Here is a 15,413-nt window from a genome sequence, read left to right on the forward strand (position 1 = left end):
GGAGCGGCCCAAGAAATAGCAACAACAACAACAACAGACCAAAAAAAAAAAATTAAGATGAATTGATGGATAGGATTGATAAATAAGTGATAAATCATATATGGCAAAATATTAATTACAGAATTTAAGTGGTAGGAATGGCTATTCATGTACACTTATCTAAGCTTCTCTGTGTGTTTAAAATATTTCAAAATACTAAAAATGAAAACAATGAATTTTCCTTTACAAGTGTGCATTTGCTTTTTGGGCAGGTGTGTCAGTGCCTCTGCAGCTGGGCCTGCCTGATGCAGTGCCCCCCCAGTACGGGGCGCTGAGGGAAGTGAGCATTCACACCGCAAGGGCCAGGCTCCGGCTGCTTTACCACTTCTCTGACCTCATGTACTCGTCCTGGAGGCTACTGAACCTCAGCCCCAATAACCAGGTAACATGCTGGCTTGGGAAGCAATGCTCATAATGTGCTCGCCAGTTCTCAGGGCCTTTTTCTCGGCCTTCAGAAAATTCTTCTCTGACTAATGGTTTTTACTCCTAGAACCCTAGAGATGTAGAAAAGGCAGCAGTTCTGTTTGCATTTTATTGCTTCATTAAAGACAGTCCAGATATAGGTTATCATGCTGTTGGACACAAAGTGGTCTTCCTTCTGTGTTTTGGTTTGTCCAAGTTCAAGCAAATATGAATGACTAAGCATGTATTTTCTACAAAGTCTAGTGTGTGATTTTAAAACTTAATTTAGTACACAAAGATGTTAGCACAACAATCAAGGTGGTTATACGAGTCTGAGAAATTTAGAAAACTTTTTGCTCTCCTTATAAATGAGCTTACAAATGAGCATGCCCAGTGGAGGGGGAGGTAGAGGAGATAAAGTAAATTTGGCTGAGCTGTCTTTAGAGAACAGTCTAGTAATTTAGGGAAAAAGTGAGCTGGTTATGTTTGTTTGTTTAATGCTCAGGCATGCCTGCCAAAATGTGTATTAGTTTGTAAAACTGTTAGTCAAAAATCTGTAAGTCATGGGCATATGAGAGATTTGACAAATCATTGCTAGAAATAGATAATCAACCAGGCAACAGAATACTGTGCAGCACTAAACAGAGTGTTAACCTGTTTGTAATTAGTGGAAGAAATGTTTATGATACAAAGTGAAGTGAGAAAAACAGTGGAAAATTATATAAACAGTCTGATCTCAAAAAAGTGAAAAGGAAACTGAAAGGAAATAGATGCAAGTGTTAATGAGGCCATCTCCATATGGTAGGATTATGGATGATTTTATTTGTGTACTTGCATGTATTCTTTTCTGTATTTTCTAAGTTTTTTTTAAAAAATCATACTTTATCAGAAAAAAATATTTTGAAAAAGTTTCTAATAATAGCTATTACCCAGGTTTATGCTTTTAAAGTGCATTTCTAAAAGTGAGTGTTATTTCTCTTAAGTCTTAGATTGTGCCATTTCTGCTAAGCTTACTTTCTGTTACAGAATAGTACATCTCATTATAATGCTGGAACATGGGGCATTGTGCAGGGACAGCTTCGGCCTTTGTTAGCCCCAAGAGTCTACACCCTCCCGATGGTGCGCTCTATAGGAAAAACCATGGTTCAAGGCAAAAACTATGGACCTCAAATTACTGTAAAGAGGATATCAACCAGGTTAGAACATGTGTACACGTTTCATTAACATTTTTTAAGATGGACTTTTTACTAACTAATCTCTGTGAGCCTTAGCATCTCCACTTGTTAAGTGGGATAGCAATGGTATTTACATCAGTACCCAATGTGGTTACAGTGGGCCTAGCACAGTTTTTGGCTGTGGTTAAACTGGCCTGTTGATTCACTGTTGGGAAAATACCTTCAAGTGACTTTTGTGGTTATTTGGGAGAGTTGTATTTCATTCGGTTTTCCCTTTCTTTTAAAGAGGACGGAAGTGTAAGCCCATCTTTGTTCAAATAGCGAGACAAGTAGTTAAACTGAATGCGTCAGATCTCCGTCTGCCCTCCCGCGCATGGAAGGTTAAGCTGGTTGGAGAAGGGGCTGATGATGCTGGAGGAGTGTTTGATGACACGATCACAGAGATGTGCCAGGTATATTTGCAATGTCCCCTTCTGAGTTGTCCACTCAGGTGATGGCCATTTTATTGTTTGCAGTGATTATCCTGGCAAGTTTCTATAAATGTCAGCTAGAGTGCAATTGTGAGCTGTACATAGGTCATGCTGCTAATAATGTGTAGGTGAATTATCACAAGGGTCTGTGAAATGCTTTGTGAAGATACCTTATGAGTAAGTGCCAGTACTTAGCCATCTATCAGGGACTCACCATCTGTTGTGCTATATAACACTGGCAGAGGACACAACAATGACACATATTTGTATTTATGTAACAAACAAATGCAGGACCACCCCTGAGTTCCCATTTATTTTGGTGCCTTTAGAACAAAGCAGAACTGCCAGGCTCCAGGGAAATTAGAAAAGCAAATCGTAAGAGTTTGAACCAGTTCATATTTTAAGATCTACAGTGGCAGCTTTACTCTGTCCCCTCTAGCTTTGCCTGGTATCAGGATTTGTCTGATAAATCCTATAGCTGAAATAATACTTGGCTATCATTTAATAAGTTTATTTAAATATCACTATACCCTGCTCATGGCTATCCCAACTCCTGCCTTGGATTGACTTTCCATCTTAGTTCTACATACTGCAGAATATTTTCTACATGGAGGAATTCCTAAAGTCATTTTAAATGATAACCACAGTAATAATTATAGAGATGGCTGGTTGTCATATAGCATTATAAATTCCTCAATATTCTCTTTTCAGTATGATAGTTAATGTAATTGCTTTGTTTTTTTGATGCATTTGACTGTCATTTCTAAAAAAAAATAATAATTTTTCTTTCTTCTACAGGAACTTGAAACTGGTATTGTTGACCTTCTTATACCCTCTCCAAATGCTACTGCAGAAGTGGGTTACAATAGGGACAGGTAAGGGCAGTCAGCAAGTGTTCGTTGAATGTCTATAATAATAGCTCACGTTTATGGAGTGCTTACTATTATGCCAGACACTGTTCTAAGTGCTTTACATGGATAATCCCATTGGGCCCTCATTTATAGCTCTAAGGAGTAGGAACTGCTATTGTTCTCTTTTCAGAGATAGGAAACTGAGGTACTTCCATCATGATTTACTATTTATTATGAGACCAACTCAATGATAATATCAAGGGGTAAAAGAAATGCAGGCTTGATAATGACACCAGACTTGTTTTGTGTTTCTGAAGGTTCATATGGCCTTTCCTCAATGAATTAAAATTCATTCGAAAGCTTTGATATGCTATCCAGTCATAGCAATTAGTACTTGCAATTATGTATTATTCCTATATTTGTCAAATTTTGAGTTTTGAATTCTGCTTCATGGACTCGTAAATTATAAATGAAATTATTTAACAGGGCATCTTTGAGCCGGTAGCTTAAGGAATAATAGATTCATTTACTCTTTTATAGTTCTCCTAAAAATAATTCAAAATATGGTCCGAAACAATAGTGATAGGCCACATGTGGCTATTGAACACTAGAAATGTGGTTAGAAGAGTTGAAGAATTGAATTTTAAATTTCACTTAGTTTAAATAGTCACTTGTGGCTAATAACTTCCACATTGGACAGCACAGGTCTAGACTAATATTATAGATGTTTGATAACTTATTTCTGGAGTTCCCTAGTGGCCTAGCAGGTTAAGGACCTGGCATTGACACTGCCGTGGCTTGGGTCCCTCCTGTGGCATGGGTTCACTCCCTGGCCTCGGAACTTCTGCCTGTTAGAGATGTGGCTAAAAACAAAACAAAACAAAACTTACTTCTTTTTCTTTTTTGGCTGTCCTGCAACCTGTGGTGTTCCCGGGCCAGGGATCAGATTCAAGCCAAAGTTGTGACCTATGCCATAGCTGCGCCAGGCCCTGTATCCTGGTGCTGCAGAGATGCCACCAATCCTGTTGTGCTATGGCAGGAACTCCCAACAAAACTTACTTCTAATAGAAATGAGGACAACTTTGTTTGAAATATATCCTTTAATTCTCCAGGTTCCTTTTTAACCCTTCTGCCTGCCTTGATGAACACTTAATGCAGTTTAAATTCTTGGGAATTTTAATGGGGGTTGCCATTCGTACAAAGAAGCCTCTGGACCTCCACTTGGCCCCTCTGGTATGGAAGCAGCTGTGCTGCGTCCCACTCACCCTGGAAGACCTGGAGGAGGTGGATCTGCTCTATGTGCAGACTCTCAACAGCATTCTTCACATTGAAGACAGTGGGATTACTGAGGAGAGTTTCCATGAGGTAAATCCTGGCTGGTCCATGTTTCTACTGGTATTGACTGGAATTTTTCTGGGTAAAAATCAGATATGTTCTTCCACTTGCTGTCTGGCTGACCCGTGCCATATATCCTACTGCTGCGCTTAGCAATTCAACCCAGTAGTTTCAATAACTGCTAACAGAGTCAGCTCCAGCACCCAACTCATTCCTCTTTAAACCTCTCTGCCTCTTAGAGTGAGGGACAGAGAGAACCCACCTGGAGAGGGAGGCCTGGGGTGACCAGAGTTCATCAAACCGGGTTTGGAGGCAAAGAGATTCAACCTCAGTTTTAATACAACTGGGGGAGTCAGCACTCCCTGCTGATCAAGTGGCCTGACCTGTTGTCTCAGTTGCTGTGTTTTTCATCCTTAAAATTTTTGATGATGTTACCATTTTGCTATATTTAAAGTACTATACATTTTGTGGTCACTTCTACCATGGAGTAAAAATTTTTTTTCTTCTATTCTTAGATGATTCCTCTTGATTCTTTTGTTGGCCAGAGTGCTGATGGCAAAATGGTTCCTATAATCCCTGGTGGAAATAGTATCCCACTCACATTTTCCAATAGGAAGGAATATGTGGAGAGGGCCATTGAATATCGACTTCATGAAATGGACCGACAGGTGAGATGAAACATTTGGGGAGATGCATTGTTTGCATTTGTCTCCAAGCAAGAGCTGTCTGGTTTCTACTGAATTTTGGCACATGAATTTGCTATGTTGATTGAGACTATATTTCAGTCTCTGTTCAGAGACTTCTCAGGCCCTGCTCTCTCCTTACTCAAAGGCTTAGGTGAGCTCTGAATTGGTTGCTGGTTGGATTGAGGCCAGGCTCTCACCCAGCCCTTCAGAACCTACCTTCTCACTCTTACTCTTCCTCAGTCCTGTTTGTCTTCATGTGTTACTGCCCCCCAACCCATTGTCCCCACTGCAGCTGCGTCAGTCAGGGTACATATGAATGAACCCCGAAACACTGGTGCTTGCAATTCCACATGAGCGCCTCTTTCCCCTTCCTGCTGCAGTCCTTCTGGCCCCAGCTGAGAATGCATCTCCTCTCCAGACCAACTTTTCTCCAGGTCCTTAACTATACAGATCTTTTTTGTTACCTAGAAATTCCTCAATATCACATAATTCTGTGTTGTGCACTACAGAGAATTAGGCTACAGAGTTTGCGATTTCTTTCTTCACTTAGCATGTAAGACACTGAATGAGGAATGTATTTCATACATATGACTTCTATATCCTTGTTCTATGCTAAAATATAGTAAGCATTTAGTAAATGATGGGAATATGATGAGTGACCATAGAAATGAATGTATACAAAAATGGTGGTTTTGATTATTCAGTCCTTAATAACCACTTCAGTAATACCTTATTTGCAGAATATGTTGGGTTCTTCTCAAGAGCTGGATACAGGCTCTGAGGCTGTGTAGTAGTTTGAAGTGTGTGTATTCTGCACCATTCCTTCTTTGACTCTGACTTTGAGCCAAGTCTAGTCAGCAAACTGTACCCCTTAGCTTGATAAGGGTGGATCTTGTCAGCAGTTTACATAGGCAGGGCTTAGGGTTTGTGTCTAGTTCTTGAGTATTTTTAATCCTCACAGACTGAATGACCCCAATTTTATGGATCACCTACTGCATGCCAGGAGTGGTACCAGGTACCTTCATGTGCTGCTCGTGTTTACCAGAGTTACTCTGTTGAGATGGGGATTGTTATTACCATTTCACAGATGAATGCACAGAGTCCAGGGGAATGAAGTGATGTGCCCAAGGCAGAGGCAGGATCACAGACCAAGTTTATTGCTGGCCCTTCCTCTGAGGGTCAGATTGACCTGCTTTCCATCAACTGTGCTCTGCTCTGCCCTGGCTTTGTTCCTTTTCTGGTGAGAAGGCCTTCTTCCTTCATTTCCTTCTTGTCTCCTGGAACCCAGGGTTCTTCCCATAGCTGTTCCGACTTGTTCTCCACCCAAGTAGCCATCCCTGTACCTCAGGCCCTCCCCCGCCCCCAGACTGCTTTTGGTTTGTTCCTCCCAGGCATGATAGCTTGTTTTTTGGCAGACTTTGACTGGGGTATTCCCTTTACCATCTGTAGAGACTGCCCTCACTGCCAGTCTGTTAGCCCTGGGCATGACAGCCACATAGAAGCACAACTCCAGGGCCTTCCCCAAGGTGTGGCTTCTGTTCAGGTTCTCTGATTCTTTTTTTTTTTTTTTATGGTAGATAGTTTTGAGTTGGCCAAGAGTAGAGAAGTGCTTAGGAAACAAATCTTGAATAATGATGCATCTGTGAGAGTATGCACTACTGCCCAACCTTGGAGGGGTTTTGCCAAACAGACCATGAGGTTAGCAGCACCCTCTCTCCATTCCCTGACTAACCTATTCTCTGCACTCTGCTAACAGAAGCTAACTACCCTGTCACACAGACCCACTGAAAATTCTTCTCATAATCATGTGAGCAGCAAATATTTGCCTTATCTTTTCAGATGAGGAAATCAATGTAAAACAAGTGGTGGATTTGGGATTCAGAAACCAAGTCTCTTGATTAAATTCTCTGTCCTTTTTACTGCCTTCCTACAGAAAAGGGACTTCCCAGTTTTGCTTTCTTCTTGGTACTTTTTTTTTTTTTTTCACAATTAGCACAAATAATTTTCACAAAAAGAAAGTAACTATTTTCAAAAGAAAATGTAAATTACAGAAACAATAGAGGCTCTAGACACATCCTCCAGGAGCTTCTTATCCTGATGAGAAGAAGTGGTACCCCAGATAGCTCAGTTTAACAGCCCTCAGCCATTGTGATTAGGAGTGTGAGTGGGAGGGCCCCAGTGGGCTGGAATTTTGTGGGGGAGGGAAGGTGGGCTCCTGAAATGACTTCAACTGGGATAAGAAGAAGTGTATTAGTCCCGTAAGTGGACAGAAGCTTTCATCACAGGTCAGAGACAAGGAGGGTGGGTGGTGTGCAGTCATGCCAGTTCTGAGGGACGAGAAGCTGGTCTGGGGGCAGAGGAGCATGCATGAGGTGCCTAGCCCAGTCGGGGCCACTGTGGGTGCCTAGTGTATGCACACACGTTGAATGAACAACCTCTCCTGGTTGCAGGTGGCTGCAGTCCGAGAAGGGATGTCCTGGATCGTCCCTGTGCCGCTGCTGTCCCTCCTCACCGCAAAGCAGCTGGAGCAGATGGTGTGCGGGATGCCTGAGATCTCCGTAGAAGTCTTAAAGAAAGTGGTGCGGTACCGGGAGGTGGACGAGCAGCATCAGCTGGTACAGTGGTTCTGGCACACACTGGAGGAGTTCTCCAATGAGGAGCGTGTGCTCTTCATGAGGTTTGTGTCTGGAAGATCTCGACTCCCAGCCAACACTGCTGACATTTCTCAGAGATTTCAGATCATGAAGGTTGATAGGGTAAGTAAGATATGTTTTCTTTGTTCGTAGTGCCTGCCCTTATTGCTTCCTTGTGGCTTGCATGTTGGGCCTCAAGTAGGCCTGCCAGTTCAGGATGAATGCTTGGTATTTTCGAATTTTTTTTTTTAAATCAAGCAGAAAAACTTGTTCAGAAATACCAGATAACGTCAATGAAAAATGGATGTAGAAAGCACACTACAACCAAGAGTATTCACTAAGTCTTCCAGTGTCTTCCTGAGTGAAAGCTAAGCTTCGCAGGCAGAGCATGGTGTTGCCTCTACCTCTTATTTCTTAAACCTTTTCATTGTGTGACTTGTGCACTGGGACACGTTCTTGTTTATCAGTTTTCACGAAGATTCGAACCATTAACTGGTGCATGTGCTACAGAAGGAGCCTGAAGGCACGTGCTCTGTGTTGTGCATCCCAGAGCAGGCAGTGCAGCTTCTCTGCAGCCTGATCAAAGGGCCCTGCTGTGGAGTCCCAGCCCAAGCTGCTGTTTTGACAGATGGCTTAGGACTAAAAGGGCTTAGAGCCTTAAATGCACACTGCTGCCAGAATCATCTTTCTCAGGCACCCATCTGACCATGTCACTCTCCTCCTTTCTTAACATTCAGGGCCCCTTGTGTTGACCCCAGGATAAATGCCGACTGCCTTAGTGGCCTTAAACACCTTTGCAGTCTGGCCTCTGCCTCTCCTTCTGATATCACCTGTTGGCACTTACTGTGTTCTGGCTATAGCAGGCTACTTGTCTTTCTCCTGACAGACCACACTGTGTTTAAACATCTGTGCCTTTGTGTAGGCTCTTCCTTCTGCTTTAGTAAGTTCTCCTCCCACCCCTTTCCATCTCTGCCTGGCAAGCACTTACTCATCCATTAAGCCCAACACCAGTGTCATCTCCAGGAGACCCTCCCGGATCCTTTCCTGTGCCTTCTGACTATTCCTGAGGGCAGACTTAGATCTCCTTTATTCATCTCTTGGACACTTGGTTATACCCCTTGAACTCAGCATTAAGTTAGAAGTATCTGTGTTCCTTCTTTCTCCTCCTCCACCCCATGTGCCGGGCAATCCTCCAAGTAGGGTCTGTGTTCCAGAAACGTAAGGAAAGTAGGGCTTCTTCACACACAAAAGGTCCCTTCCTGCCAGTTTCATCAGGTTTCAGTGTCTGCCTTTCTGGTGTTTTTCCAGCAGCTACTCCTGGAAGTTGGTAGAGTCACAGCCATCCCTCCCCTGCTGCCTCCTGTGGCTGCCTGGGCTCCACTCCTGGGCTGGGCTTGCTGGAGAGGCCGCGCACAGGAAGGGCTATGAAAAGAGCCTTTCCATAAATTTTCTACATGACTTGCCAGAAACTATAAATTGTAAATCTGTTTTGTTGCTTCAGAGAGAGGTGGGAGGAGGAAATGGTTTGCTTCTATTCAGCTCTGGGAAAAAGACTTGCCTTATATCTGTCCCAGGCTCCCCTGCCATCCCGGGAGTTAATCCACCATTAATCCTCTGCCTGGGGGGTTTAGCCTCAGGAAACTGACCACTATGGGTCTCTCTTTTGTGACTTTTAAACTGTTTTTCCCAGTTTCCAAATCAGAGCCACCTGTTGACAGTCTCCTTCACTGTCTTTGTGGGTTGTGGTTTCTCTGCATTGGAACCTTGTGTCATCACTAGCTCTAGCACAGCTAAGCTTCTGGGCCCTCCATCCCTCACCTCTTAGAAACGCACTCACCTATGTCAGGTTCAGGGGAGGAGGAAGGCTGGTTTCAAGGAGAGAGAGCAGGTTCTTTTTTTTTTTTTTTTTTTAATTACTCAAATGAATTTATCACATCTGTAGTTGTATAATGATCATAACAATCTGATTTCACAGGATTTCTATCCCACAGCCCAAGCACATCCCCCTACCCCCCAAACTGGAGAGAGAGCAGGTTCTTTTTTAAAAATTAATTTTTAAACAGAATTGTAAAAACAATGTAGAATCATTACTATCATTAAAATAGTTTGGAACTTAGTGTGTTTTCAGGGCAGGAAAGTGTTTGCAGGGAGAGACAGGAATCCTGTCTCTTCAGCAGTAGCCATTCTCACCCTTCACCGTGTGTAATTCCTTGCAGTCTTTGCCTCAAGTGTACACATTTTTGCATGATGTATTTAGAATGTTGTATTCTGCTTTTTTCACCTAACAGTCTGTCCCAGCACTTTTCTGTTTTGCTTCTAATCAGCATAGTTATCATTTGAAATGACTACATCACTATAGGTTAAATGGATATTCTGGGCGGTCATTAACTGCTCCTTCCTCATCTGAGCTGTGTGCTGGCAGCTGTGGCTGACGAAGGATGCAGAATGCTCGTTAGGAGGACAGTGAAGGGAGGAGTATGGTGGCTCCCTCATAGTTGTTCCTTCCATTTCGCCACCTCTGCTGGGGGCTCCCTGCAGCAGCTTCAAGTTTGCACCATTGGTGAAAGAGAACAAACTCCTTTCACTCCTCCTCTGTGGCAGGCACTGTGTGAAGCATGTTCTCCTAAGTAATCCTGCCAATCAGGGCTCCCCCTCACTTAACACGTGAGGGCAGTGGAGGAGTGAGGAGAGGGAAGAAGCATCTTTATCAAAAGCCTCAATGGCCACGGGATACCTTTCCTACCAGGGCCACTCTGCTTCCTCTCGAGGTGTGGTCATTCATGTCTGTGGAGCCCACCTGAAGGCAGAGAGGAGTGCTTTCCTGACGTTGGGGGTGGTGGTAATGGGCAGCCCTGCTCCCGCATGGCACCCCAGTGCTGCAGTCACAGCTGTGGGTCTCTCTCTCTCTACAGCCTTATGACAGTCTGCCTACCTCACAGACCTGCTTCTTCCAGCTGAGGCTGCCCCCTTATTCTAGCCAGCTGGTCATGGCCGAGCGCCTGCGCTATGCCATCAACAACTGCCGCTCCATTGACATGGACAACTACATGCTCTCCCGAAACGTGGACAACGCCGAGGGCTCCGACACTGACTACTGACCGCCAAGGGTGCCGTCACCCCTCTTTCTTGTCAGTAATGCTCACTTCCAGTTTAATGTTGATATACTTTTATGGTAACTATATAGATGTTTTAGGAACATAAACCAACATTATAAACAGTGGCCACACTTAGTTACTCTGAATGTAACAAAGAAATTAGATGTTTTTATTTTTCTGTGATTGTACAAAAAAAAAAAAAAAGACAAAGTGCTCTCAGTCAGGTTTTTCCCTCCATATTTTTGGTCACTTTTGATAAGTTTGCATGGAACCATTTTGGTGCATTTTTAGTTGGGAATGGTACATTTTTGTAAACCCACCCAGTGAACATGAAATTGTACATTGTGTATAATTGTTCATTAGAAAGGACAGTTTTACATGAATATTCATATATTTATTTTGTTTTAATTTGAATTGCCTGTGCAGGGTTCCTTATGCAGAGAAATAAAGCCGATTCAGGAATCAGCACATGGGCCACTTTTGTTATTGGAGCTTCCGATGGAGAGAGGAGTGAGCTTTCAGGCTCGTCTGACTCTGATAGCTTTTGACTCATCAGAAACATTCCATCACACTGGGCTTTGCTTGGAAATGACATGGCAGAGGGCCACGTGGGTATAGTAGCCCCTGTGGTGGAAACTTTGTTTTCATTTGTTCTGTCTTCCTTGGCCTCTCTCTGTGTTCCCTACTCCAGGGTCCTTGTGTTAGCCGCTTGGTCCATCCTTTTAGCACCACCCTTCCCTCTTCTCCATAGCTGGCTTAAAATGTAACACACTAATAGGAGCTTTTCTTGAAAAGCCCCATGATACCTGGTATGGGATGCACCTCTGCTTGGCGAGGAGGAAGCCAACTAAAGTAATGCAGTTCTAACCCCCCACCCCCCATCAAGAAGTTAAAGAGCAGAACAGTTTACAATTACATGTCATCTACACTGGAAGGGGAGCCAGTGGGCACTTAGCATATGTGAGTGAGTGAATGTGTGAGTTCATGTAAGAACTAATGGGTGGCTTTTATATCCGTGAATGTTGGATGGTAGGGCGTTGTACAGGGGACTGGGAAAGGGTTCCATCCTTGATGCTTAAACCCAGCCCTAGAAGGCCCTGGGTGATGTGCTTGTTTGCTCAGGCATGTCAGAATAAGCATGTGGTCTGGAGAAAGGGCCATCTGGGGAGCAGCTGTGAATGCTTTGGCTGCTGGAGGGGGAACAGGAAGAGGGCAAGGCCTTGGGTGGCTTGTCTTTTTCATCCACTGCAAGTTCATGCCACATGCTGCTTCCATTGTACTTTGTGGATAAGGACAAGGTTGACAGCCTGCTCAAATGCGATGCCAGAGAGCCTTACAGGCAGTTGTTTTCTACAATAAGGTAAAAGGTATGTGTTTGCAAACAGAAATTGGATGAGTCCCTGATCTCAGGAACTGAACTGAGCTTAGTACAGATATTCTTCTCCCCATAGTTCACTTTCCACCCTTGTAGAGGCTTAGGTCATTTTGTTTGTTTGCTAGACTCATTCAGGTAACAAATCCTTACACTTCTTTTTTTATCACCCTTAAACAACCTTGAGAGAACTTTGACCACCAGCTTTTAAAATTTAAGATTTCCACAAAGGCCCTTCAAGGTGCACCTTTGTTCTTGGCCTCCCAGCTTTGTGGCTTTTGCCCAGCGCTGCCAGCCACATGAAACCTACATCCCAGTTTTGAGCTTGATTTTTAGCAAAAAGCAAGTCTTGGGCATTGAATGCCAGAGCTAGAGGACTCCTAGAGCTAAGGTGTCAGATTATCTCTCACTTTACAGAACAAGAATTCAAGGTCAGGAGAGGGGAAGTGCTAGATCACAGGTACTTACAGACTAGAGCTGGAAGACCTGGCTTCCTGGCAGCATGCTCACGGTGGAGTTGAGGGGGCTCAGTGTGTCCCTGTAAGACAAGCCTCAGAGCCCAACACCCCCTAAGCAGGCTCTGCCTCCAGAGAGCAGTCTGGAGCCCCTGACCTCACAGTGTGCAGCCCCAGTCTCGGCAGGCCCTGAGGACCCTGTGCAGACCAGCCAGTACCCTGTGGTGTCAGGGGCCAGCCTCCCACCAGGGGGCACTATCCTGCCCTGGTGCTCAGGTCTGTACTCCCCCCTCCCCCCCTTTCACTTTGGCTGCCTTGGCTGAAACTGAGAGTGAAAACAATCAGCATTTAGGAACCGGGGGAAGTCTGTGGTCTGCTCTAACAGAGGCTGTGAGGGCATAGGTCACCTCCAAGACATTTCTAGGTGGCTCTGCAACAGGCTCAGGCTCCCATCTCCCCCAGCATGCTCTCTCTTCTCTGGACATGCATTGGGTTTCCTGACTGCCTTTTCTGAGCTATGCCTACTGATACCAACCTTATGAGAGCTGGGGTCAGTCTTCAGACGTGGCTCAAAGACCATGTCCTCCATCACATGTTTCCGGACCTTTCCCATGTAGGCTCAGCTTGCTTCATTCTACTGTCTGTGCCTTGTGGGTTCTGTCAGGCACCTGGCTTTTTTAGCCCCTTACAGATGTGAGGATGCCTTTCCCTACCCTCTGCCTTCCAGGTGCTACACATTTAGACGATCCCATCATGGTGTCACAGAGAGGGTACTGCCCTATTTTACAAATAGAGAAACAGAGGCTTGGAGAAATCATAACTTGTCAAAAGTTACAGATGGTGGAGCTGAGAGAGCACTCAAACTACCACCCCCACCCCCATTTGCATGTCTTCTGACTGACTCCCATGAGGTAAGGACTGGCCCACCCAGCCCACGGCCAATACCCAGTAAATGTTTGTGAGATGAATGAATCAGTGGATTAATTAAGTATGCAATGTCCCTTGTTCTGTGTACATCTGAGAAAAGACCTTGAAAGTTGCTTTTAGATTAAGCAGGGCACCGTGTTCGGTCCAGCACTTTGCTCAGTGCCTGGTTATGTGAACAGTGACTGTTAGAAGGCAGGGTGGAGAGTCAGTGCCTGCCTTCTGGGAGCACCTGAGACGGGCCTGGGGTCAGAGACCCAAAGCTCCTGTGTGTGTGTGTCGGGGGAGGGGGGGTAGATCTTTAGAAACAATGCTGGACACAGCTCTCAACACAGTTGTAGTTCTATAACCACTACAGTCTTGGTATGTGGGGGTTACTGAACATCAAAGGAAACTTAACCCTCATTTATAAAAGAGCTTCCATGGGAAAAGGAGCCTCAGGGGAATGCAGGTTATCCATATTCAGGCTAAATTTAAAGTGACCTTTGCTTTACAAACACAATCTCATAATCCTTAAGAGACCTTAACAAGCAAGATTGTCTAGCTTTCTCAATCAGGTAAGAAAGCTGAGATTTGGAGCAGGCCGACCTGCCCTTGGTTGGAGGAGAACTAGAAACCAGGATCCTGTTCCTCAGACTAAACCACCAACTCAGGGCAAACAGGACCTCTGGGAATTGGGGCCTATCAGAGATGATGAATGCAAAGCCCTGGGGTTTAAATAGCTCTTTTAAACAAACTTTTAACTCTCTGGAAGCCTGAGCTTTCTTTCAACATTGTTTGCAGTAGTGGTTGAAAAATTAAATCCCTGCAAAGCCTCTCTCCAGAGTCCAGAGCAATGGTGGGTAAAATGGAAAATCACCCAGCGAAAGGCTGCATCTCATAGGCTAGTAGTGGGCCCTTCCATTCCACGCAGCTAGTGGCAGTCCAACCAGGGGTCCAAGAGCAGCAACCGAGGCCTTCAGCAGCCCATGGAGGGGTCTGGGCGGGTGAGGTGCTGCTTGCCTGCCCACAGGTTCTGCCTAGAGAGGTTTCAGTGCCTCTGGGCCTTCAGCCAGCATCATCTTTTTGGGGCCCTGGCTCCTGCTCGGGGTAGGCTGGGTGGGGGATCTCCAGCTCTCATTTCATTCTCATAATAACCTGTGAGGCCTCCCTCATCCCTTATTTCTCTGATCACCTCTCCTGCTCACCTTTCCTCCTCATTTACTCTGTTTCAGCTATACTGACCTCCTATTCCCTAACACACCTGCCATGCTCCTAGTTTGGGGCCTTTATGCTGATGGCTGTTTCCTCTGCCTGGAATATTTTCCTCCCAGATGCTCTCCCTCACTTTATTTCTCAGATCCACCTTTTCAATGGGGCTTACATTGATCGACCTCATTTAAGTTGCTTCTGCCTTTCCCAGCAACTCCCAGATAGCCTCTTAGCCTGTGCTTCACCTTCTCCAATACCTAACCTTTCTATACACCAATTACTGTCTCTTCCCTCACTAGAATGTAAGCTCCTTGATAAACAGAATGGCTTATTCTGTGCTGTTTCTCCAGTATTCAGGCAACATATTAAGGAACCTGTGAGTAGGGATCAAGAGCCCCTTTCACAAACTCCTGGCCTCAGGTGGGTAAAGGACCTTGATCTTAGCTGGTAATGGGAGGAGCCAGAGCGTGAGCATGGCCCACCCCTCCACCATCCTCCCTGCCTTCCCCACTTAGCCAGTTTTCCCCATGTACCTGGGACCAGGAGGCTGCTGGTTGGCGGAAAGCCTTTGCTTTGGTGGATAAAGGTGGGACACCAGTGACTAAAGCCCTGAAGTTGGAACTCCAGACGTTGCCACGTTCAGCAAATCTAGCAGGTAAAAATTTAATTTTGCATCAGCTTTTAAGGGTTTCATTATCCAGTGATCTAACCAGGGCTATTGCTTTTAAGTCTTCGGGTTTTTCAAATGATTTTTTTCCCCTTATTAATGAGAGAACGGTAGAAAA

The 15,413-nt window shown here is 44.7% G+C and overlaps 1 protein-coding gene across 10 annotated transcripts in view; it reads left to right on the plus strand.

The window, feature by feature from the left end:
- The window catches only part of HERC1 (HECT and RLD domain containing E3 ubiquitin protein ligase family member 1), a 206,552-nt gene extending 195,398 nt beyond the window's left edge, over nt 1-11,154 (plus strand). For all 10 annotated transcript variants that reach the window (XM_047765943.1, XM_047765980.1, XM_047765969.1 and 7 more), the window contains 8 exons: nt 252-421; nt 1,468-1,637; nt 1,903-2,068; nt 2,885-2,961; nt 4,050-4,302; nt 4,788-4,940; nt 7,409-7,714; nt 10,504-11,154. In XM_047765943.1, coding sequence (XP_047621899.1) covers nt 252-421; nt 1,468-1,637; nt 1,903-2,068; nt 2,885-2,961; nt 4,050-4,302; nt 4,788-4,940; nt 7,409-7,714; nt 10,504-10,689 — 1,481 coding nt within the window. In that variant the 3' untranslated portion in view covers nt 10,690-11,154. The remainder of the gene's footprint in view (nt 1-251; nt 422-1,467; nt 1,638-1,902; nt 2,069-2,884; nt 2,962-4,049; nt 4,303-4,787; nt 4,941-7,408; nt 7,715-10,503) is intronic.
- Nucleotides 11,155-15,413: the final 4,259 nt, after the last annotated feature.

The sequence above is a fragment of the Phacochoerus africanus genome, chromosome 2 (assembly GCF_016906955.1).
Source record: "Phacochoerus africanus isolate WHEZ1 chromosome 2, ROS_Pafr_v1, whole genome shotgun sequence".
Lineage (NCBI taxonomy): Eukaryota > Metazoa > Chordata > Mammalia > Artiodactyla > Suidae > Phacochoerus > Phacochoerus africanus.